Here is a 26,374-nt window from a genome sequence, read left to right as displayed (position 1 = left end):
CAAACATTTCAGGCCTTCTCCAAGATATGCATTAGTGCATTCCAAGGGCAAGGGTGGTATCTCCTCTTTTCTCTCTCTTAAAAGATTCCTCGTGGCTCTTGATAAGAGCTGCACACACAGGGGGTAATATTTTCCTATCTCTTCTTTTGAATCTCTGCCAGATAGAAATGTGGCTTTGAACTCATGGGCCTTTGCAGAAGACTGATTACTCACAGGCCTTGATCTTGAGAATTTCACAGTAAAAAAAAGGGGTGAGCTCTCAGACAACTCAGACCCAGGCCAGTAGCAACCAGAGTCCCGAGCCTCTGTCTGTCCTCTCGAGTGCCTCCATGTGGCAGAGACAGGGACGGCGTCAGACCGGCCTGTGAAGCCTGACCCCACCCCTTATGAGTGTCTTGATTCGCTGCCCTAACCAATTGAGCTATCTGGCCATGGCTGATCTTTTGTTATTTAACTTCTCTGAGTCTCAGTTTCTTATTCTGTAATGTTGGAATAATAAAAAGGTTGTTCACTGTTGTGAGTAGCATCCTTCTTTCCTGCGTGTGTTCTGAATCAGTTCAGACTGAGGAGCAAATTGCTGGCAGGAAGTGGCCAGAATACTACCATTGTTACTGAGAAAGGACCGGAAAGTGGGCAGATGACTTTGGGACTTAGTTCATGAATTTGAGAATCAGGTGGATGCTTCCACCAGTCATAGGCTCGCTAGACAACCACAGGACCCTCTGCCAGGAGAGACGGTGGAAAAAGGTTTTGGATGGTTGGAAGAGAAGCACTGAATCCTCTCATTCTCCAGGGGAAGCACAGGGCTTCACACATGCCATCCAGACTAGACAGATAATTACTGAATAGTCAATTGAAGAAAGATGCTGCTCCCCAGGAAGAGAGTGGGAGCAGCTGAGAGGGACCAGGAATGCTCGTGGTGGGTGGACAAGGAAACGTGCAGAAGCTGCCTATGCTGGGGTGGGAGCAGGGGGTGGGATTCCAAGATGTTGTTTCAGACTTTTATTAACAGTTACAGTCGCATTTACCATTTATTAAAGGAAGCCTTCTAGTGCTCCTGCAGTATTTTTAGATGTTATACTATGCATTTGGAAAAACATTTCTCATTTAGTGTGCTGTAATTCAGACTTGAACTGAGATGGACACCCCGTTCTCCGTCTTTGCTCCTGCAGACCTCACTGTGGTGGGCGAGGCACCGGCTGTGCCCTGTGGGAGCTAGGTGGGGGCTTGCTTGGCCGCATCCCTGAGGCCTGTCCTGTCTCTCCTTTGCAGTGCAAGATGGAGTTCCATGCTTGTTCTACCGGCAAGAGCCTCACCACCCTGTGTGACGGGCCCTGCCCATGTCTCCCAGAGCCTGAGCCTCTGAAACACAAGGCAGAAAAGAATGGTGAGTGGGGATCTCAGAGGAATCTCTGAAGGAGGGCCGGGTGGTCTGGGAGGGCTGGCATGGCCAAGCTCCGCCCAGGTGCCAGCAGCCTGGCGTTTATCCTAGCCGTTCTAGCCCAGGCAGGGGAGGGGGCTTGCTCGACAAGGACTGCAGCTTGTTGGGACTCGCACCAGAACTGCCTTCAGCTACTGTGGAAAAGGAAAGCTGGGAGTCTTTGAAACGAGTTCTGTTAGTCCAGGACACGCATCGGGTTCTCTGGGAGGTCAAACCAGCTGTGGTGCGGAAAGGGCAGGTTTTTCTGCAACTGAGTCCAGGGCCTGCCCTGGGGTGCATCTTGGTCTTCCTTGAACTCTGATCTCTAAATCCTTTGAACTTCTCAAGGCCAGATTTCAAAACAGAGACTGCAGAGATGTCATGGCGGTGGAGAGCATTTCACCCTAAAAGCATTTCTGCATTAATATATGCTGCTTGGAAGACAGCACAGAGCCAGGGGCACATGAAAGAAGAACGCATCCCCGGGCCGACAGCTTTCTCTTCCAGGCTGAGGCGGGCAGGAGGGTTGGGCTTCTTTGGATTTTTCCACAGTAGAGAAAGTAATATTGTTCTTCCTCTGGTCTCAGCTCTTTCTTGTGGATTCCTTAATGAGACCCCAGAGAGAAGGTTGCCTTCTGAGGGTCAGGGCTTTCTCAGTTACACTGTCTAGTCCATGGAGAATGTCTGTGTGTGTTCATGTGTGTTTGTGCCCACACATGCATGCGCATACACACACACACACAGACACACACACACACGCGTGTACATGTCTTCCAAAGTGTCTCCTATTTGTTCGGAAGGAGGATCAACAGGGTGTGTGTGTGTCAAACCATTTGCCTCTTTTGTAGTTATATTGTCTTTTCCAGGGCACATAGCTGGTGGCGACTATAGAAATACTGTGTTAAAGGGCTCTTTGGAAGGTTTAACTCAGAATGTGGATGGACAGTGTAAACTATAAAGCACTGTGGTCACAAATAGTCTCCATAGATTACTCTTGACTGCCAAAAAGCTGACCTCATTGGGCGTGGTCCGGTTCAGTCATACACCTGTAGTAAGAAGTGCTGGTTAATACGCACACCCCTCCCAATGGACAGGAAACCTGAAGCCCTGTGCGGTTAAGCAACTACAGAGGTCTGACAATTAACTTCTTTCTGGAGGGTTGTTACGAATTTTCTAAGTAAGATTCAATAGCTTCTATTACTCCAGGTATGTTGTGTATTGCTTTTACTCATTCTTCTATTGTGAGGCATGAAAACCAAACTAAGAACCATCTTCCCACCACTGTGCCTATAGTGTCTATAAATGGGGTGAGTGCGTCTCTCCCCGAGGGTGGCCAGCGTGACTGAGGTCTCCTGACTTGCCAGGATGAGGCGCAGACCCATCTTCCGGTGGGGCTATGAGGTTCTCCAACAGAAGCACAGCCCTTATTTCTTAAGGGCGGGCTTGTCATACCTGATGAGATGAGAGTCACTCTGACATATGACACTCAGGCACGGCCTTGACTCTACATCAATCTGTTCAACTGTGTCCTTGTAAAACGGGAGCAAATCTTTATGGAGCCTACATGACTAACTACATTGCCATTAAAAGTCAAAAGACTCAGAGAATGGTGCCGTTCCTGGATTCTGAGAGCTCATGGGGCAACAAGAATACCATGTTTGTAAAAGCACAGACTACAGAGATAGTAGTGAGAGCTAGACCAGGAAGAAAGAAAAAGGACTTCATCATGCACCTTATCTGAAATGCAAACAATAAAAAATGCTAACCAACACTGTACCAGAATAAATTATCAAAATTGTATTTCCCTCATCGGTCCTTCAGTCCCTTATAACTCTTTCTTGTCCCACTGGCTCTTGGGTCATCAGTTTGCTCTTACGAAGTCACCTGCCTCTGGAAAGAGTCCTGGAACTTTGCACTAAGTCTCTGATACCATCTGGCACGTGTCTGAGAAATATCAACTTGAACGCCTGCGACAATGAGTCTGTCACATGGGGTATCAATTAGATTCAGGACAGTTCTTTCCACGAGGCTCAGAGGCTGGCCTTCTCAGTTAAAGACCCACTTTCTGGGCTGTGGTCTACAGCAGAGCTTTTATGTAAGTGTGAGCAGGGAACAGAAACTGCCTGTTGATGAAAAAACTGACCGACTGTGGTTAATTTGTTCCACAGGCAACAATATCCTAATGAAGGAGAGTATAATCTCCTATCAGGGTATAATGCTTACCTTTTTAGTATGGATTTGATTGGTGTTTCCCTAGAGGATAAAGACATACTGTGGGCAGAGAGGGCCCTGATAAATCCTGAGGGTCATTTGCAAAATGATTAAATTAATAACATTTTACCTGGACAAATCAATCAAGGGAAGGCTGACCTTTTCCTTCGCCTCGACAGGTCTTCTGTGCAGCTCTTGTGACAGTTTGTGACAGGCGGTGAGCACTAAGCTGAGGCCATGGCACGCAGGGTGAAGAGGCCCGGGTGGGTGTGAGGGGGGTGAAAGGCCCAGGGGGGTGTGAGGGGGTGAAAGGCCCGGGTGGGTGTGAGGGGGTGAAAGGTCCGGGTGGGTGTGAGGGGGTGAAAAGCCCGGGTGGGTGTGAGGGGGGTGAAATGCAGCCCAGCTCCCCTGCCCACCGGCTGCGCCTCCGGACAGCAGGCAGTGATATGGCCGTCACCGCCGCAGTGAGCCATTCCATGGCTCTGGACTGTGTCAGGAGCCATCTTGTTTCTGTGCCTCTTGCAGAAATGACATCTCATAGTCTCACAAATGCAGTTGTGTCAAAATATGGCATCGTTATTATTGTTGATGCTTTTTTTTAGCCTTCTGTTTTGAACCTTGGTTTCGCCTGGTAAAGAGAGCACTAACATTGTCACTTTCAGGTCAGCTCTGTCCATTCAGAGTTGTGTCAGAATTCTAGAAAGGTGGGGCTCATGAACTGTGATGCTAGGGGGAGTGGCTCCTGGTGTCATCTGTCTGTCTGTCTCTGCCTTCCACCTTGTTGGCATTCCTGCCCTCTTCAGTGAGTGGGCCCTTAGGGTTCTTCCTCACTGCACCCAGGCAGGGACGTTTGTGGTCCCCTCCAGGGCATTGCTCGCCATGTCTACTAAGGTCATGCTGAGTCCTTCTCCTCCTATGTCCTGCTCTTCCAGGTGGACTAGTCCTCACACAGCCCCTCCCAGCCCCTCCTCACGGCCATAGAAAACTTGAGGATGCCCTCCTGTGACCTAGTGTCAAGAAAGACTGATGAGGTTGCCATTCAGCCCTCTCTCCTTGGACCTGCTGGGCAGTCATTGCTATTCTATGCACAGGACAGTCTTACAAGCTTGCCTCACATTGGATTTCATATTGGCAGCAAAGCGCAGGTCCTCTTTGACACTAGGGTTGTCCCCTGTCTGGGGCTTCACTAGCGCCTCCTTCCTGCCTGGGACCTGCAGCTGGGCTGGAGACAGGGACAACTGTGATAAACAGAACCCTTCCCGGGGGCTCACCTGCCTCTACCTATTCTCCTTCCCAAAATGTTACCTCTTGTAGCCCTGACTTTGGTAAACATTGCATGTTGTGTCCAAGGTGTGTGAGGGCAGGTCTAACTCATGCCTTTCAAATCTTATAGGTGCCCAGCTTTGTCCAGACTTGGGCCTTTTGAATTACAACATACCCAGCTCTTGCAAATTGGAAGTGTCTAGTCTCAGCTTGAATTTCAAGAGTATTTTTGGGAAGTCAAAACCAAGTGATTGACTTTTTTCCTTCTCTTTGTTCTTTCTGCATCTCTCCTTTGATGCAGCTCCTGAAGACATGAGGGTGTGGTCATCTTTTAGTGCCTGAATAGTCCCTCTTACATCTCTAAGTTACCTCACGACCTGGGACATGTAACTGAATTGCTTCATCTCTCATCTCTGATACCAGTCCAGCCTCAAGAGTATAGAGCAATGATTGTCAAAAAAAAAAAAAAAGAATTAAAAAATGGTTAGAAAGAGGGAGATGAAGTTGAAATCTAGTGTAAAGTCTGGGTTTCTGTACTTTGTCTAAAGACCCCTCCCCATTCTCTCAGTGTTTCCTGGTTCCCGCCAGCCTGCCCTTTGGGGAGTCATCTCTGCCTCCTGTCACCTGAACTCGGTGTTGCTGCCGCTCTGTCTCCAGTCATTGCTGAAGAGTGTGAGAGCTCTCTGAGGAGCTCGTTTCCTCATTTCTTTACAGTGCTTGGAAATTGAGGTCTCGGCCCTTGCTGATTGGCTCAGCAGTAGAGCGTCGGCCTGGCCTGTGGTTCGATTCCCGGTCAGGGCACACAGGAGAAGTGTCCATCTGCTTCTCCACTCCTTCCCCTCCCCCTCTCTTCCCCTTCTGCAGCTCTGGCTCGACTGGCTTGAGCAATTTGGTCCCAGGCGCTGAGGATGGCTCCATGGCCTCACCTCAGGAGCTGAAATAGCTTGGTTGCCAAGCAATGGAGTAGAGGCTTCAAATGGGCAGAATATCACCCTGTAGGGGGCTTGCTCGGGTGGATCCTGGTCGGGGCGCATATGGGAGTCTGTCAATGCCTCCCTGCCCTCCTGCCTCCCACTTAATAAAAGAAAAAAGAAAGAAAATCGAGGTCTCTTATAATTGAAGTCTATAAGATACATTTTTTAAACTAGCCAAAGCTTCTGCCTGTCTGGACCTGAGTCTCACGCCACTCTGCCTCCAGCCTTGTCACAGAGACAGACCACCCCCACCTGGCCTTGTTCCATCTGGAGGAGGGACGCTCCCTCGTTGGCGAGGTGAGAATTGTGCATTTGTAGAACAGCTGATTAGGAAAGATCTCACTTACCTTCTTATATGCTATGTTGGGGGCCCACTGTGTTCTTCCAGCATCCTCAGCTTTCCCTACAGGACCAGGGAAGGCCGAGTAGGTGGGGCCTCCAGCTCTTCCATCCCCCAGTGACTCCGAGTTTCTGCTTTACTGTGTTAGACTGCATCTAACACAGGAAAAGAGCTAGACCCTGGTGATCCTTGTTCAGCCCTCTTTACCAGAGGAGGAAACTGGACACCTATTGAGAGAAGGAACCTCACCTAAAGTGGAGCTGGGACTGCCAGCCTTGTGCCTTTGTCCCACTGTGTCCCACCTGAGGTCAGGGTCAGCAGCCTTCAGCCTGAAGGTGGTAGAGGGTCTATAGCTGAGTTTGGTGGACTCAGATGTATTTCTTCAGGGTCTGATGCCACTCCCCTGTATTTGAAGTATCAGTCACCAGGCGGAGACTATCATGTGTTCCCCACACCAGCAGTGCTTCAAGTAGCATCTGAGGAGGAAGTGGAAAGACAGCTCCATCTTTGTCTCTTCTGACACAGAACAGCTTTTGGAGAGAGGCTGTGGGTCCCACATCCTGGACAAGGCTGTGGGACTGTAACCTTTCCAGGTGGACAGCCTTGGGGGCAGGGCAGAGTGGGGCCTTTGGGCGAGGTGGAGGCTGGGGATAAAGGGGTGCTGTAACTTCCCAGTAGGGCCTGCCAACCAGGAATAACAGCTTCCTGCCAGCTGAGCTATGTGAACAGTAGAAAAATGGTCTGCATTGACTTTCTTTTCTCAAATGGTGATTTCAACCTGAGGGCTGGATCCTGGGGGAACAAGTCCCGGGCTGACAGCCGGTTGTCTAATTCCATTAGTCATCACAAGTGGAGCTGGGAAATGCGCTTAAATGGGAACAGGAGGTGGTGCCAAAGAGGCAGGATGAGAGTTCCTCCCAGCTGTAATGTCTCAATGGAGAAATGCTGAAAGAATCCTGCGGCAGAGGCTCCCAGCAAAACGGAGGCTTATCTATGCATCCGGGGAAGAACAGCTTTTCTTTAATGTCTATTGTGAAGCGGGATGAAGGCCTGGGGCTGGCAAACTTGCCATTTAAAAGCAATTTCTATTAATCTTTCCAGGCCCATTCAGTTTCATTCACTTATTATTCAGGAGTACATTATGGTCAGAAATTAAACATATAAAGGAACATTTCATTTTTTAGGGCCTTGTTATTCTAAATGTCATTACTTAGGAGAAAAAAGGGCTGCAGAATTAAATTGGCAGCGGCGTCAAGGAAGAAAGCCTTACTTGTCAGGACTTTTGACTTTGAACTCAGATTCTTCTGCTTTTGTGAGCTCAGGTGAGCCCTTCTCTGCAGAAGCAGACGGACCATAGGCTCTCCTTGTCCTTCTGAGATCTGCTTGATGCCAGCTGTTGGCGAAAAGTGAAAGGTGAAAAGGAGAAGGGTAAACTGAGGCAGGGGTGGCCACGGTTATAACTGGAGTCCAGAGAAGGGGATAAAAATTTGTGCTAGAAATGAATGGCTTTGATATTTGCCCAGTCCTCTGTGCTATTATTTTGAATTTATAAATTTATGCATTCTTATATAAAATCCAAATATTCAGGCTGACATGTCTCATATTCCCAGTTCTATTAGCTTTTTGGTGAATTTGCTTTCAATTATTTTTGATATGCACAATACTAACATACTTTCTAAGCTTTACCCATTCAAACTCAGACTCATATTCTTTCTATATAATGCTATGTACCCTGCTTCTTTTATATATCAGAGATATGTTTTCATGTAAGTACGACAGATCTTATATATCAGAGATATGTTTTCATGTAAGTACGACAGATCTTATATATCAGAGATATGTTTTCATGTAAGTACAGAAGATCTATGTCTGTCTGTCTGTCTATCTCCTGGCCAACTTGCCCACCCTGCTATCTTGAATGCCACACTTAAAAATGTGATGACTACTCAGTGTTTCTATTCAGACTCCCATAGGTATATTGAGCTTAACATGTCCGAAATCAGACTTCCCCCAAATCTGCTTCCTCCTGCAGTATTTAACATCTTAATTAATGGCAGCTCTATATTTTGATTTGCTGGAGTAAAACACAAATACAAAAACCCCTCTTTTTCTCAACTGCCACATATAATTATGTTGACTCCGCTTTCAAATTGATTTTCAAATATATCCTCTTCTTACGACCTCCACTATTACAACCCTTGTGGTCCAAGACATCCTCATCTTTTATTTTAATAGCTTCCTCATTGATCTCCTGGCCCCTTCTTTCTCTTTTGAACAGCGTGCACTAATTCTGTAAAATGTGAGTCAGATTGTGTAATCCCCTATTTAAGACACACCGGTGACTTCCCATCTGTTTTTCAGAGGAAAAGCTAAAATCCTTTCAGTGACCTGCAAGGCGTCCCCTGTATGTCTCTTTCTCCAGCTTTTGGTATTATACCACTTGCCCACTCAGCTCCAGGTACACAGGTCTCCGTGGGGTCCCTCGGATGTGTCAGTCACGCTCCTGCCTCTGGGCTTTGCAGTGAAGTCCCCTCAGCCTGGACCGCCCACCCAGACATCTGCACGGCTCACTCCCTCTTGGAGTCTCTGCACAAATTGTGACCTTCTCGGAACCCCCCCCCACCCCCAGCACTCCTATCCCATCCCCCTTTCCTTCTTCTTTCTCTCCTTACCAGTTATCATCTCCTAATTTACTCGGTAACTTGTTACTTATTTGGTTTATTGTCTGTCTCACCCACTTAGAATGCAAGTTAATGAGGAGGTTTTGTCTCACTTCTGAATAATTGTCAGAAGTTGAGTGAATCTACCTCATTCTTTTTAAAGGATTATCCATTATATAGATGTACCAGAGTTTATGACATTGAAAATGGCCAAAAAAAAAAAAAAGAAAAGAAAAGATTTATTATGTCGAGATCATATGCATAAGGTGGTTAGAATACATAGCCTGCTACGCACTTCATTATATGTTTGATGCGTCTAACAACTGAAGAATGTCATCTGTATTGCTGATGAGAAAATGTGAGATTTGCAGCATTTCAGTGCCTGGCCTAAGGCCACTCAGCTAATAAATGACAGAGCCAGAATGCCTGTGTACTGTTACCCTCACATTCTACTGTGTTCTTAACCTAAATCGTGCGTCCATTGAAAGGGCAGGCTTCCTTTGGAAAAAGAAACAACACACACACGTACAGTCACACATTTTAAGCTAATCTTTGCCATTTTTGCAGTGCTCACAGAACGCACTCCTCACTGATAACACGGCCCTCTCTGATGGGCTTTTTCTACAGCGAGAGAGCAGACGTCCCTGCTCATTTTCTCCTTTCTCTCCACAAGCACGCTCAGCTCTCTGAAGTTTATCAAAACACTGGCGTGGGCTCATCGCTCACCACCATATTATGCTCTGCTGATAGCCAGGCGTTTCCAGCTTAGCTCCTCAAAGATAAAAATTCATTTGTAATCTGTCCTGAAGTCAACTGTTCTTCCTTTGCCCTGCTATCTATTGCAAAGAAAAGACAGCATTACAATAAAAAATAAATTGAAATTATAATTGAAAGAAAGCAAATGACTGCCACCCCACAAAGCCAGCTGCTCCGTAAAATACTGGTGATCCTCCTTCCTAGATCCAGAAGTTGCCGTGGGGGCCTGGGCCCATGGCAGGGAGTAGGGTGGGGGGTGGGCACAAAGGGTCATAATTAAATGAGCTCAATTTTAACTGTAGAAATAAAATTAGAGTTTAAAAAAATGTAGCTCAAGATAAAAAAATGTATCATCAAGATAACGGTAACTGTTTAAAAACCAAAAGTGAAGATTAGACAGGAAGGAAGCAGGAATGCCACTTCGATTATTTAACTTGAGGACTTCATAACAATACCAGATAAAGCTCAGAAGAGGCCGTTGAATACTCAGATCCGTGGAGAGTGCAGCCAAAACAAACTGGAACAATGAGCCGGATCTCTTCAGTCTGAGGGCCTGAGAGCAGGTTCCACACCACACTGGTGTCCTGAGGGTGAAGCCTTGTGCTCCTGTCCCCACCCCAGGGCCCCTCCTGCTTGTGAAGAGGGACTTTGTGGCCAGAGAAGGCAGACCTGCTTACACAGGAGTTCTGCTGTGAGTCTCATTATTTCAAGGCTTAGGATGAGCTAAAAGGAGGACCAGCATCAGAACAATTTAGGGGGAGCTGCAGGAGATGAAGCCTGGTGACATGAGGTGGAGGGGACCATGGAGATCTGCAGAATGGGAGAGTCCCAGCCCCCAGGTGTCCCAGTGCTGTGCTAGCAGGTTGTGTTGGGGGCGTGTCCTTCCTACTTGATTGAATTCACCATGCAGAAGGACCTGTGTAAGAACCGGTGCAGCCCTCCTGCTCCGTGTCAGCCTGGGCACCCCAAGAAAGCACTTACCCGGGCCTGTCTCGACTGTAGCCTAGAGAGTATCTGTTCATTCCACCTGCTTGGCCTGGCTGTGCTGTTCTGAGCTTTGAGTCCCCTAAATGGCTCTTAGCACATCACAGGTTGGGGGAGGGGAAGAGCAAGGCTAACATCAGAGGAACTGGGTCCCACGCTAGCAAGGGGTGTGAGTGTAGCCCCAGCATTGGAACTCCCCTAGAGAGGGGACATGGCTGCCATGGAGCCAATTCAGAAGCTGAATGGCAAAGACCAGAAAATGAGTGCTGACGGGGGGTTTGATCAGAATTCTGATTATGCACCAATGCAGAGGACCAAGCAATACTTCAAAAAATGACTTTCAAAAAATTGCTTTAAACCAAGTTTTTTTTTTAAATGCCTTTTTGGGGGGACTACTAATCCTGAGTGGTATTATGGAGGCTGAAAAGGACTGGATTCTGTTCCCACATTTTCCAGGTCTTAAATCTTAGGAGACTCTGCCCTGAGCCAGGCTAATGCCCCAGGGAGTGTTCAGAACGTAAAGGGATAGAATCAGGTCCCCTTATTCTCTTGGTCTGATCTGTCTGGATCCCAGGCAGCAGCTCGGTTCTTTCAGGGTTGGGGGCACTGCTGGCTCTCCCCAGGCTTCAGGATCTGGTGTCTGCACTTTCCCCAGACCTCCCTCCTCCGCCCTCCTTCCCACCTGCCAGGCCCCTGCCAGTCCGTGCTCTCCACCTGGTCTCTGGCCCAGCTTTCCCTCCGGACTGCTCTCCGCTGTGAGCACCATGCCCAGCGTGTGCACGGGCCAGTGCGCAGCATAGATTAGGCTGTCTTTGGTCCTTCGGAGAATGAGTTCATTGATGGCTCTTACAGTTTTCAGAGTACTTTCATGTCCTTGAGCTTGTGGCAGTCACAGCCTTGCCGAGGTGGGGCACTGAAGGTGAACAGGGTCTCTGGGTGGCAGAGGCAGGCTGAGCGGGCTAGGAGATGCCTGTCCTTGGCTTTCCTGGCATCAGTCACTCTGGGGTTTGACCTCAGGCTGGAACATAACTGCTGTGAGTGTCTCTGGTACCTTTGGGTAGGGATCAGGTGGCGTCGCCCAAACCAGCCCTGGCAGGTCTTCCCTCATCCTGTATCCCAGCTCCCTGACTTAGGGGGGAGGTGCCCTGTGTCTCAGGGAACAAGCACTTTTGCCTCGATGACAGAAGTGTAGTATCCTTCGGGACGAAACATTCTGTTAGTGCTTCCTCAGCTCTCATGAGATCACAGAGAACGTCCAGGTAAAGGAGGGAGTATCTGGAACTGGCAAGTTTGCTCTGTCAGGGTTGAGAGCGCCTGGTACAGGAATTGTACATTTCTATGTTGTGAGACAGCTGGCTTAAAAACTGATTACCTCTGTGCCCAATAGGACACTGGCCTATTTAGGAAAAATATAGTGAACTAAAATAACACAATCTGTAACTTCATGTACCTTGCTTCTGAAGGCCTCTAAGCCCTATTTAGCGTCAGGCAACACTGGCGGTTGTTTTGTTTTCTAAAACTGAGGGCAGTGATTGAGTCTGGAGATAGTGAGTAATATGCCTTTATACACACATAATCCTTCCTTCCTTCCTTCCTTCCTTCCTTCCTTCCTTCCTTCCTTCCTTCCTTCCTTCCTTCCTTCCTCCCTCCCTCCCTCCCTCCCTCCCTCCCCCCTCCCCTCCCTTCCCTTCCTTCCCTTTCTCTTTTTCCTTTCCTCCCTCCCTTCTTTCTTCCTTCCTTCCCTCCTTCTTCCCACCTTCATTCTCTCCTTCCTTCTCTTATTCTTTCCTTCCTTCCTTCCCTTTTTTTATTCCTCCCTCCCTTCTTCCCTCCCTCTTTCCCTCCCTCCCTCCCTCTTTACTTCCTTTCTCCTTTATTTCTTCCTTCTTCCTTCCTTCTTTTCTTCCTTCCATATTAAATTTCTATTCTATGTCCTGGTCCTATGCTGTCTCTTCACAAAGTGGATGTCAAATCAATCAATAATCTGTTGTTCACGTGTTTGAACTTGGAGCTCACATCTGTCCCAAGGCAACAGTTGTCTAGAACTGGGCTGTTCTCCATCATTTTTTGGAGCTGGGTTTACCAATCTGGGATTCTAAGGGCTTTTTATTGGTTTTCTGAGTACGTTGTTATCATTTTGACCTACTGTTGCTTTCTTCTCATGGTCAGAAAAGCTATACTTTATTTCATGTGGTTGAGACAAGGACATTAACTTAAAATATGGGCATACTATTACATTTTGGGCCATTTGCTATATCAGCATTGCATATCCACTGGATAGATTTCTGTTATTTCCAGCTAAACACTTATTTTCAACTAAATTTTCTAATTGACATAGAGCACATCCTTTTCAAGTTCATCTGCTTAGAGACACACAGTGTTGACATGAGTCAGGAGCTCCTAAGGAGTCGGAAACAGTGGCATCTTGGTATCCAAGGAAGGGCAGACCCAAGATGGCCTCTGAGTGTCTTAGGAGCTGTAGTACACTCACAGGGGCTTGGATCGACCGGTAGTAGAGCATGGGTGTGTAGCAGTTCTCCTTATCCTTGGCAAGGACCACCAATAAGGGAGCAGAAAGGGTATTCCATGGTACAGACTAGCTGGGCACGTTGGACGAGAACATGCTGTGTATGAAGTTGAGCAGAAGGAACCCCCAGCAGGAGAAGAGGTATGTGGTGAAAGAGAGTAGACACATGGAAATTTGTAGCTTGAATTAAAAAAAATAAAAAGCTATAGGAGTTACATGTTTGTTATAGGACATTTACAATTGCTCAGTCTCCCAAACTGAGTATAATCATATACTACTTTAAAATCTTTGTTATTAGCTTAATGGTATTTAGTAATATTCCTATATCATTAACCATTCTTTTGAAACTTGATTTTTAATGGCTGCATGATATCTGATTCTATAAATGTGCTATAATTTTTATAGCTGGTCCTCTACTGAGCAGTTAGCTTCTCTCTCAATTTCTTGATTACAAACACCACTGTTATGAGCATTGCTGTATATTAATTTTACACACATCTCAATTATTTTCATAGGATGCATTATTAGTGGTGGAATTTCTCAGTTAAAAGAATATGCATCTTGTAACTCTCTTGCTACTTACTGGCATAATTTCTTCCAGAGAATGTATACCATAAGTAATACATGAGAATGCCTAGTCAGAAGACACTTAGCAACTTTGGACACTGTAATTTAAAACACATTTCTTTTCTTTTTGAGAGAGAGAGAGAGACAGGAAGGAAGGAAGAGAAGCATCAGCCTGTAGTTGTTTCACTTCAGTTATGCATTGGTTGCTTCTGAGCAAGAAGAGAGAATGAGAAGCACCTACTCCTAGTTGCTTTCTTTCACTTTAGTTGTACATTGAGCTTCTCATACGTCCCTTGACTAGGGCATGCCAGTGTCCTCTTGCTCAAGCCAGTGGCCTTGGGCTTTTCATGCCAGTGACCTTTGGGCTCAAGCTGGTGAGCTTTGGGATTGTGTGGACAATCCCCCACTCAAGCCAGCAACCCTGCACTGATGAACCCGGTTTCGAAGCCATAGACCTCAGGGCTTTGAATGGGCAACCTCAGCATGCTGGGTTGATGCTTTATCCACTGCGCCACCACCAGTCAAGCTGGATACTATGATTTTTTTTTTTTTTTGTATTTTTCTGAAGTTGAAAACGGGTAGACAGTCAGACAGACTCCCACATGCGCCCGACCAGGATCCACTCGGCACGCCCACCAGGGGGCAATGCTCTGTCGCAACCAGAGCCATTCTAGCACCTGAGGCAGAGGCCATGGAGCCATCCTCAGCACCCAGGCCAACTTTGCTCCAATGGAGCCTTGGTTGCGGGAGGGGAAGAGAGAGACAGAGAGGAAGAAGAGGGGGAGGGGTGAAGCAGGTGGGCGCTTCTCCTGTGTGCCCTGGCCGGGAATTGAACCCGAGACTCCTACACGCCAGGCCGATGCTCTACCACTGAGCCAATCGGCCAGGGCTGGATACTATGATTTTTAAAAGTATTTTCTACTTGTAGGGGTTAAGGAAAAAGGTACTTTTATTAGTTGGGATTTGGTTCAGTGGTTCATAATTGATACTCCAGTGCTAAAATAACAATAGAGTAAGCAAAAGAGGGTACATCATTTTTAATATGAATTAAGTCCAGTGGTAGGAAATCCAGGGCTGGTATGGAGCATGTCACTCCTCAAGACCTCTTCCTCTTGTTGCTCTGAGAATCTTAGCATACGACCTCACAGTCCAACATCTCTGCTGGAGCTCCTGCCATTCCATCTGTAGTCCAGACAACAGGGAAAGGGGAAGAGCAAAGAAGAGCATACTATTTTCTTTTAAAGAGATCTCTGTGAACTTGTATACAGTTCTGCTCTCTTCTCAATGGCCAATTTGGTCTGAATTTGTTATGAGCCTAGCTGCACATACCTGACTAGATGCTGGAGAATATAGACTTTTAAGTTGAAAAGCAATGAACCAGCTAAAAATCATGGTTCTTTTTTTTTTTTTTTTATAAATTTTTATTAATGTTAATGGGATGACATTAATATTTCAGGGTACATATATTCAAAGAAAACATGTCTAGGTTATCTTGTCATTAAATTATGTTGTATACCCCTCACCCAGAGTCAGATTGTCCTCCGTCACCCTCTATCTAGTTTTCTCTGTGCCCCTCCCCCGCCCCCTAACTCTCTCCCTCCCTCCCTCCTGCATCCTCCCTCCCCCCACCCCTGGTAACCACCACTCTCTTGTCCATGTCTCTTAGTCTCGTTTTTATGTTCCACCAATGTATGGAATCATGTAGTTCTTGTTTTTTTCTGATTTACTTATTTCACTCCGTATAATGTTATCAAGATCCCACCATTTTGCTGTAAATGATCTGATGTCATCATTTCTTATGGCTGAGTAGTATTCCATAGTGTATATGTGCCACATCTTCTTTATCCAGTCTTCTATTGAAGCGCTTTTTGGTTGTTTCCATGTCTTGGCCACTGTGAACAGTGCTGCAATGAACATGGGGCTGCATGTGTCTTTACGAAGCAATGAAAAATCATGGTTCTTATTACCAAAGAAAAGCAAAGTAATGGATCTTGGGAGGCGATTTCCTGATTTTGTCACAGTTTGATTTTTTACTTCTTTGATTACATTGCAGGTTTTACTTTTTAAATTTTTTATATATATTGGCTGTTTTAAATTCTTTCTGACTTGCCTCATATATCTTATACTCTCCCTTTCAGGGTGGTGGGGTTTTTCTCAATAATTTATGAGGTGATCTTTTACATATTAAGGATATGAACCCATCATATATATTTCACATTTTGCCTCACTTTGTTCATTTACCTTTAATGATATTTTCTGACAAACTAAGATTTTGATGTTTTTCTCCAGAACTGTTATCCTTTTCTCTTGGAGTTTCTGGCTTTGATGTATGTTTAGAAACCCCTTCCACACTCTGAGACCAGGTGAAAATGTTCCCTGTTTTCATTTTTGTTCTTTCAGGGATCGACTTTTCACATTTGATGCATTAGGCCAGTGGCATTCACACGGGAAGAAATAGGTTGTACTGTGAGTGGTACTCAAAGCTTTCAGCACAGTCCTCATTCTTTCCTGTAGGTCGTTTTCCATTCTCTGCCCCTGCCCTTCACACTTTAGAAAGTTATGTCCATGACCCACTTGCAGATTGTGGCCAGAGGTTGAAAAAAAATGCTGTTCTAACCAGTCAATCCAATCCTTATTCTCGGGTGTACAAAGAGATCTGGAACTGTAGGAATTTTTCCCATATAGCCCGTTTTCTTAATCACTTTTGCTCTGTCATTCATCTTTTTATCTAACAACATAATCCTCTTTTTCATGTCTCTTCTTACCTATCCCCCCATATGATGTTAAAAATATTTTGAAAACTTTGAGGTGAGATTTAGACGGGCTCTACACAGTAGCTGACAAGAGTTGAGGACCGGGCGGTGAAGCCGCTGGTCTGGAGCGCTGCCGCCTCCCGCACTTCCCCAGGAAGCACATGCTGTGGCTTTCCCACGGCCCCTCCTCACTGCAGCTCTGGCTAGACAGGCCATGTGTGTGATGGCTTTCTGTGAGTGACATCTGTTCTCTGTCTTTGCTACAGTGATTACTTCTTTCAAGTAGGAAATCATCCTGATAGTTATTTTATCGTTTTGGATCTTCGGTCTCATCTGCAGACAGCGGGCATCTTATCTTCCTCTCTCCAATGTAAATTTTAAGAAAGAGCTGCCATTATTGATTGCATACTAGTGCTGGACATATTTATATTTCCATTTAATCTCGAAAGCCTTGTGATAGGAGGGGCTGTTATCTTTTATTTTGAAAAGGAGGAAAAGGACCTTTGTGAATTCGAGTTGCAAATGGCTGGGATTTGAACCCAGACTCCTAAGTGTAAAGAAAAAACAAAACACTATATACTTATATGTAGATTACATTTCTTTTTCTGTGATTTAATGTTATGGCTGAAACTCCTAGAATGGCATAAATAATAATATTGTTTGACTAAGGAGGCCATATTGTGGTCATTTTTTTTTCTTCTTTTACCAAGTGAGAGGAGGGGAGATAGACAGACTTCCACATGTATTCCAACCTGGATCCACCAAGCAACCCCCATCTGGGACCAATGCTCACAACCTAGCTATTTTTTAGTGCCTGACCCTGAGGCTCCACAGAGTCATCCTCAGCGCCTGGGGCAATGCACTCAAACTATTTGAGCCATGGTTGTGGGAGAGGAAGCGAGAGAGAAGTGGGGGGGGGGGGGGAGGTTAGAGAAGCAGATAGTAGCTTCTCCTGTGTGCCCTGACTGGGAATCAAACCCGGGACATCCACACTCCAAGCTAATGCTCTACCACTGAGCTGGCTGGCCAGGGCTCCATGTTGTGGTCATTTTAAGTTTTGCTGATGCACATGTGTATCCCAGGCTTGGGCAGGCCTTTGCCAGTCTGTGCTGTGTGCCTGGCCTGCTGACTTCCTCTTGTGCCCCTCCATCAGCTTCCTCAGCCCGTGGTCATTCTTCCTGCCCAGAGCACTGTGCACATCGATTTCCAGTGACTGCTGTACAACCACAGCCATTACTTCAGTGTTCATTTTTTATATAAACTTTATTTTAGGAGGTTTAAATGTACAGAGGTAGCACAAACATAGCATGCAGATTTCCCATTTGTCCTGCACCCACCTCCCCTATTATTAACATCTTCCATTGGAGGGCACATTTGTCACAGTTAATGAACCAACAGTGATACATTATAATCATTTGAAGTCTATATTTTATTCAGATTTTCTGAGTTCTTACTTAGTATCTTTTTTTGTGTTGCAGGATTGCCCCCAGGAAGCCACACTGCATTTAGGCTCCTATGGCTGGGACAGTTTCTCAGATTTTCTTGTTTTTGATGACTTAGTTCTGAGGTGTACTGGTCAGTTATTTTCTAGAAAGTTCCTCTATTTGATTTGTTGCTTATTTTTCTCATTAGACTGGGTTGTGGGGTTTTAGAAGGAAGGCCACAGAGATAAAGTGTTATTAATTACATCATGTCAAGGGCATATATATCAACATGACTCAGCACTGTTGGTGAGAACTTTTTTTGTTGTTGTTGAAAGTTTACCTTATTTATTGATTTGAGAGAGAACAGATGGGACAGAGGGAGGGAGCGAGAGAGAGAGAGAGAGAGAGAGAGAGAGAGACATTGATTTGTGGTTCCACTTATTTATACACTCATTGGTTGAGTCTTGTATGGGCCCTGACTGGGGATCGAACCCACAGCCTTGGCGTACTGGGTCAATACTCTAACCAGCTGAGCTACCTGGCCAGGGCTGGTGATGTGAACCTTGATCACCTGACTGAGGTGATGTTTGCCAACTTCTCCACAGTGATGTTATTCTTCTCTCCCTCTGTCACGCTGGACACTTTCGATGGAGGCACCATGCACAGCCCACACTTAGGGAGGGGGAAGTTTATGCTCCCCACTGGCTCCAGCATCTGCCTCCCTTCACCTAATCCTCGAGAGTGGAATAGCTACATCAATTCTGTGCACCAGAGATTTGTCTCTCTTCCCTATTTATTCACTTATTCAGTCATGTATTTATAGACTCATAGACATTTATTTTGTACTTGAGGTTTCAATCCAGAACTATTGGATTAATCCAGTCTAAAGATTTTATTGTTCAAATTGTTCCAGCTTTGCACAGTGGGAGCTCTTTCTATTGGCTCTTGCATCCCTTTGATACGCTTACTCTGAGGTTTATTTTATGTCCTTATTTTTTACTTCCCAGCATGCTGATTCGCTGCAGGCTCGTCTTGTATATTCCTTATCCCAGCCATAGAATCTGTCATTTCTCCAAGGGCACCTGGTTCCTTCTAATGGAGAATGGTGTTAGAAATCAAGATCTGAGCTCTAGATGTGCCAATTACTACTGGATATAGAATATGCACATTCTTCCATAGGTATCCATCTGTGTCTATATTAAGCTAAATGAGTTCATGTTGGTGTCTCCAGCTCTAATCCATTACCACACGGTCACTGTGGCCTCCTCCCTTGCTTGTCTGCAGCCTCGCACTCCAACAGGGAGAAACCTGGCTCCAGCACCTGCTACCCATTTCTTAATGCTTGGTTTCCAGTGTGTACATACAGTCATGTCAAAATTGCTAACCCCTACCTACTGCCTCTGTAGGAAAAACCTTTGTCCACTGGAGTACAGAGCTTATGTGAGGCCCTCTTCCTTCGCCTCTTAGTCTGTACTCATTTCTAAAGCCTCTCCAGTCCTCACCTCTGTAATCAAGTAAAGTTCTTTTGTCACCTTCTGCACTGCATCCTAGGGTCTCCCAATCTCCTAAATTATTTTTTAAAATTTGCATACACTAAGCTTCACTGTTTGTGCTGTAATGTTCTATAGGTTTTGAGAAATCCACTATGTCCTGTATCTACCGTTACAGTGTCGTAAAGAATAGTCTCCCCACTTTGAAATATTCCCTGTGCTTCCCCTTTTCATCCAGTCCTCTCCCCCACCCCGACCCCCTGGGAACCACTGATCTGATAACTGATCTGATCACTGTCACTATAGTTTTGCCTTTTCCAAATGGCATATAAATAGAACCATGCATTATGTTCCCTTTTAAAAATGTTTTACTTACTAATTTGAGAGAGAGAGAGAAAGAAACATTGACTTATTGTTTCACCCATTCATGCATGCACTGGTTAATTTCCATATGTTCCCCAACCAGGGATTGAACCCACAACCTTGGTGTGTCGGGATGACATTCCAGCCAACTGAGCAACCCGGCCAGGGCTTACATATCCTTTTATACTGACATTTTTCACTTACTAATATTCATCTAAGATTCCTCCATGCTTTTTTGTAGCTTGGTGTTTTATTCTTTTTTATCTCTGAATAGTATTGCATGGTATGGATGTTTCATAATTTGTTTATCTTTTCTCTTATTGAAGGACATCTTGGTTGCTTTCAGTTTGGACAATTATGAATAAAACTGATATACACATTTGAATATAGCTTTTGTGTTGCCATAGTTATCAAATCAGTAGGGTGTTATTACTGGATCTATGGTAAGATGTTTAGCTTTATAAAAAATTGTCACAGTGTCTTCCAAAGTGGCTACACCATTGTGTATTCCCAGCAGCAGTAATGAGGGTTTCTGTTGTTTTGCATACACACCAGCAATTGATGTCCTCGGTTGTGTTTTGTTTTCAGACATTCATATAGGTATGTGGCGATATGTCATTGTTGTTTTGATTTGCATTTCTTTATTGACAAGTGATGTTGAGGATATTTTTCAGGTGGCTGCCTTCCATCTTATTTGGTGAAGTATTTATTCAGATCTTTGTACATTTTTAAATTGAGTTGTTTGCTTTCCTGCTGCTGAATGCTGATTGTTTAATTCTGGAGACAAGTCCTTTGTCAGATATGCGTTTGGCACATATTGTCTCCCAGGCTGTGGCTTGTGTTTGGGTTCTCTGAACAGTGTCATTCATGGAGCAGGCATTTTAAATTTTAATCAGGTCCAGCTTACCTATTTTTCCTTTCATGGGTTGTGCTTTTGGTGTGATATCCGAAGACTTATCACTAAACCCAAAGTCATATCAATTTTATTCTTATTTTCTTCTAGAGGTTTTATGGTTTTACAGTTTACATTTAGGCTTACCATCCAGTCTGAGTTAATTTTTATGTGAGGTACAAGGTCTTTGTCTCTGACGTCCACTCCTTTGTGTGTCTCAGTCCCGCACCGTTCATTGAAAAGACCATCCTTTGTCCATTAAGTTGAGTCCATTGCCCCTTCTCTTTTTTAGAAACCAGTCGCCTCGGTGTGGGTCTCTGTCACAGCCCTCGATCTGCTCCACTGACCTGTTTGCCTGTTGCTCTTTTCCCCACACCCACGTGACCTTAATTATTTAGCCTTGTAGTAAGTCTTGAAATCTGGTAGTGTGAGTACTAATACGTTGTTTTCCTTCTTCAGTATTAAAATACTCTTTAAACATTTTGTAATATAAAATATATTTTTAAAGGAAATCTATTTGCTCCCTAGCCATTTTTTGCCTCAGACAAGTCCTTTGTCTGGGTAATCCATGCTGGCCAAGCTCATAGTAGGCCCTTGTTTATCATTGATTTATTGGCTCCTGCATCCCTTTGATATACTCACTCTGAGGTTTATTTTATGTCCTTATTTTTTTACTTCCCAGCTTGCTGATTCGCTGCAGGCTCATCTTGCATATTCCTTATCCCAGCCATAGAATCCGTCATTTCTCCAAGTGCACCTGCTTCCACTCCCCTGGCCAGCGCAAGTCCCACAGCCGGTCTGGCCTGGCCACCTCAGTGGGCTTGTGTGTCTTGGCATCTCTTGTGAGGTGATAAATGCTTGTGGTTCCCAAAAGAAAACTGATCCCTAGAAAAGACTGCTAGTGGGAAGAGATATGAAGTGGTTGTGGAATTGATGGTTCTCAGCCTAAAAATAGAGAATTGAGATAAATGGGAGCTCAGACCTGAATGAGAACTAGAGCGCTGACCACACCGCACAGGCACAAGAAAAGCCATTTTCAGCTGAGGCTATAGCCAGTTTGGAGACTGTCACGGGTCACTTCTGTGCTCTGGCGATCCGGAGCTGGTGCTGCCTCAGGAAGCATCCAGTCCCTGTGTATTTTCTGGGTCCATATTAGCCGATACTCTTCCCCACCAGCCTTCCCTCGTGCCTGGAGACAGTCTCCAGCCTCTGTCTCCTCTCTGCAAGGCATACACAGGCTTGTGATCTGTTTTTCAGCCAAAATGCAGAGCTGGGGCGAGGAGACATATGCCCATTGTGAACTGGTAGCAGATGGAGCTCATCAGGACGCATTAGAACAGTTGTCCTGACCTCGTGACGTGCTGACATGCTGTTCCTGCATTTCTCCTGTCTCTTTGGGTTGCTAGGCGGGCCATGTCAACTGGAAGCCAATTATACTGACCGCCCTTTTGCTCCAGGCTTGGAGCCCAGTCTCTGCAGGCACACTGCCCAGCAGGCACTGGGCAGCTGCTGGACAGAGCCAGAGTGGGAGACAAGTTCAGGAGGAAGGACGCAGTGCCAGTGCAGGTCTGGCTGCACAGGACAGCTCCCTGTTTACCGTCAGAGCGCTGCCCGGATGGCAACCCTGGCAGACCCAGCCAGCAGCTGAGCGACGAATGTGTTACCTGTGGAGGCATTTGGACCTCACCTAACCAAGGAAGGTCGGCGTGGGGGGGAAGCTGTTGCTCAGAGGGTGAACCAGCCGCTGTGCACCTGTGAACGGGCAGCGTTGCCTGGTGTCCTGGAGGCCAGCTGGTATGTCCTTTAAGTGAGCTGCTCTGTTCATCTGCAGGTCAGCCCAACGGGGCGGCTCAGTGCAAACTGCCGGCATCACAGGGTATGACAGCTAAGTCATACTCAGGGCCCTGATGCCAGACTGTGCCTCCCTCTGGGCCACCATTACCAAAGCCCTGCCCACTGAAGGTGTGGGCACTGTCAGTGGGTTGAGGGGCCTGATACCTGGATGCTGTTTGTAGGGGAGCCAGAGGATGAAGGATGAGTGTTCGTGATCTGAAGTTGCATCCTTCCCTCAGGTCTTCTGCAAAGGCAGCATGTGGGAATAATAGACATTGAGGAATAATAGTAACTGAAGTTCAAGTTGCTACCAGGTCATCAGCGTGGACATAGACATTGAAGTCCCCAGGATCAAGAGCCATAATTTCTTTTGTCTGCACGTGCCTCAGGGTTAGCCCTGTCCTCCCAGGGGCCCAGACGTGAGCAGCATGTCCCTGGTGCAGACAGCAAGGTGTGGCAGGCATAAAGGAAAGTGACAAAAAGTGCTGTTTCCAGGGTCAGACAGCTCTTTTGAGTAAACGAGTGTTTTTTAAGTTTACCTGCTTGTATTGGGGCAGGGCCATGTGTGTACAGTCTATGGAAAGGCTGTGGGGCTTGCCCTCAGGGCGGCAGACTGCAAATTGCGGATTACCTTCCTGCTTGAGAGGGGCAATTTTTTGCTATTGTTTGCTGGAGAAAAGGTGTTCCCCCCAGCCTGTTTGGCTAGAGGGGGCAGAGAGAGAGAGAGAGAGAGAGAGAGAGAGAGAGAGAGTCTCAAGGTTGAGTCTGGAGAATAAGTCCAGGTTGTGGAACTGGAGTCCCAGTCAGGGTTTGGGATCCCTGATTTCCACCAGCTTGTTTGGCTGGGGAGCGCTGAGGCTGGTGGGCTCCTTAGGGAAGCGGTCTTTCCTGCGTGTTTGCTTGTCTGCTATTATGAGACTTTAATAAACAGGATGACTGTGGAGCCAGAGCTCCACAGTTCCCTTACCATCGGCCTGAACCCAGTGAGAACCTGCGTGGCTGCCACGGCTGCCACTGGCCTTACAAGCGCTGTGTTCGGTTCAGAAACCTGTTAGCGTGGTGACTTTTGTCAAATCCAGTAACCCATTTGAATCCGTGTCTTTATTGGAGGAATGGAGATAAAAATATGATACCTTCTCATTAAGCCACTTTGAGGTTTAAAAGGAATAATCAAAGTAAAGCCCTTGGAATGGGGCGTCATGTAAATGATGTTAGTAACACCACTGTCGTCATCATCATCATCATCATCATTGTCATCTGCATTATTATCAGTAATAGGAGGGTCCACTGAACAACATCCTCCTCATTCTCTGTCATCAGCACCTTGCATTAAATCAAAGTGAGAAAACCCTCCTAGTTCCTACCACGTGCGGAAATTCTGCTCTCGCAGAACTTACACCTTCTAGGGGTGAAAATTCATACATTCATTAAATGTCAGTAATTATAAAGATAACCAATGCCATATGAGGTTTTTTCAGTGCTAGGAAAGCCAGTGTAATGGTAATTCTTCTGTTCACAAGTGGCCCTGACCCACAAGGCCTTTCCCTGGTTCATATCACCATTAGTCTGCATCACAAAATCCTGTGTCCCTGCAAAGTGGAAACAGCCTGAGGGGACAGAGAGCAGGCCAGAGCCACTGCTGTGCTCCTCCCTGTCCTTCTGTCTGGGCATCAAGTAGGTCCTCCCTTTCTCTTTTCCTGCCTTCCTCCTTCTCTGCCTCTTGAAACCTCCCCTACTGCCATCCCTCCTTCCAGTCAGTGGAGACTCTGGCACTCATGATTTCTGCTAGGGGAGAAGGCGAGGGGTGGTGTGCTCAGTGTGATCCCACCCCTCCCCCGGCCTGCGTCTGGGCTGTCACCCACCTGCCTCTTCCCTGCCCTGTGCCAGCGTCCCGTGTCCAGGGGCGCTCCACCGGGGCCTCAGAGATCCAGAGCTTGCCTGAGGCAGGCTGCCAGGTCTTCCAGCAGCCCTCGAGCTTGGTGACCACAAGTGTGGGTCTCGAGTAGTTGTTTCACCTTTCTCGCCTTGCCCTCTGCAAGTCAGAGGGAGGAGGAGAATTCAGTGGCTGTTCTTTCTTCAACCCATTCTGAGGATTTCTGTCCACCCCTTAATAGCAGACTGTAAAGCCAGTATCCACGGCTACGATCAAGCCACCTGGCCCATGCAGGTTCACATTAGATTTGGACAGACAGTAATGAAACACTGGAGCCAATAACTGGTGGGCCATTAGCTTTAATCCTAGCTTGCACCTGGCGGGCAAGTAAAAACACACAGTGGGCTCCAAAACCCACTCATTCAGTGCTCACAAAGCTATTGACTTATCCAAGTTTCCTAGAATCAAAGGTTTCTAGCTCACTAGCCTTTTCACCTTTGCTCCCCATCTCCTTCTCTCTGCATGAACTCTGCACTAACTGGCTTTTCCCTCAGCACTCCACCATCTTGGCTGCTTCTCCTGGCCTCCTTCACGTGGCCTTTCTCTGCTCTGTCCTCTAATACTAATCTCAGGAAACGAGAGAGAGCAAGCTCCTGGTCTGCCCCACTTTATAGTGTAGATTCAAAACCTTTAATCCAATATACAAGCAAGGAAGTCTCTGATACAAAGTCACTTATCTGAACCACTAGAAAGCCCAGCGGTCATACAAAATGACCACTGTTCTATATATTATAAATTGTAATTAAAATTATTTTTGCAAAGATGTCTGCTAATTCAAACTGAATTACCCAGGGCAGGCAGCGAGGACGCCCCTTTGCTTACTGCCCCACGGGGTTTCCCCCTTCTACTTGCTTAATTGCTTAAAGTAGAGTGCAATGAAGGAAACCACTGGCGGTACATTTCTTAAGAGCCACCACTAGCTCAATAAATAAAGGTGATTTAAATAATAAAATGTTAATTCACATGTCAAAGATCTCTTTGTACACAACATTTCTTGTGTAGATCTTTCCATCATTTTTAAGCTCGCCTTGCAGAGGACCATCAATTATTTTTAATTTTACGTCCGTTCTTTCACGAACTCTTGAACAGGCAACATAAAGTTGACCGTGTCCAAATGCAGGCTCAGGTAAAAAAAAATGCCAACACGCTTAAGCGTTTGGCCCTGAGACTTATTGATGGTCATAGCAAAGGCAAGTTTTACAGGAAATTGTCTACGTCTCAATTGAAACGGCAACCCTGTTTGAGATGGAGCCAAATCAATTCTTGGAATGACATGTATTTCACCTTTAGAGGAGCCAGTCAAAGACTTAGCTATTATGACATTATTTTTCAATTGGAGAACCTCTAGTCTTGTACCATTGCAAAGACCCCTTCTGGTGTTAAGATTTCTTAACAGCATAATAATTGCTCCAATCTTTAACCTCAATTTGTGAGGTGGCATGCCAGAAGGCGGAACTATTTGAATGCCGTGGCAACTTCACCCCATTGGCTAGTACAGTTATGCAAGCAACCAATAAGCTATCGGCCACAAACAGACACTTAAGCCGCATATAATAAAGATAATGGGATTCCTCATGAGAGTGCACCACCCTACATCAAAAAGGGTGGGAGGCCTGACCTGTGGTGGCGTAGTGGGATAAAGCATCGACCTGGAACACTGAGGTCGCCAGTTCGAAACCTTGGGCTTGCCTGGTCAAGGCACATATGGGAATTGATGCTTCCTGCTCCTCCCCCTTCTCTCTCTCTCTGTCTCTCTCTCTCACTCCTCTCTCTCTAAAAAAAAAATCAATAAATAAAATATTTTTAAAAAAAGGGTGAGAAAGGCTTAGTCTTAAAACCAAGCCTTAGGCTATAAGGATCCTGCCTGCCCACAGCCCGCCCCCAACACACATTAATATAATCACGCCCATCCAAGCAAGAAGGGCAACCAATATCATTACCTGGGCAACGGGCCTCCACGTGGGCAGTGCCATCTTTAACAAAG

At 46.1% G+C, this 26,374-nt stretch overlaps 1 protein-coding gene across 1 annotated transcript in view; it reads left to right on the top strand.

The window, feature by feature from the left end:
- Positions 1–26,374, top strand: part of SPOCK1 (SPARC (osteonectin), cwcv and kazal like domains proteoglycan 1) — a 523,795-nt gene that overhangs the window by 418,797 nt on the left and 78,624 nt on the right. The window contains exon 6 of the mRNA XM_066272544.1: positions 1,273–1,387. Coding sequence (XP_066128641.1) covers positions 1,273–1,387 — 115 coding nt within the window. The remainder of the gene's footprint in view (positions 1–1,272; positions 1,388–26,374) is intronic.

This window comes from Saccopteryx bilineata, chromosome 4 (genome assembly GCF_036850765.1).
Source record: "Saccopteryx bilineata isolate mSacBil1 chromosome 4, mSacBil1_pri_phased_curated, whole genome shotgun sequence".
NCBI classification, from domain to species: Eukaryota; Metazoa; Chordata; class Mammalia; order Chiroptera; family Emballonuridae; genus Saccopteryx; species Saccopteryx bilineata.
Note: the sequence above shows the minus strand (reverse complement) of the source record. Positions and strands in the feature narration are given on the sequence as shown.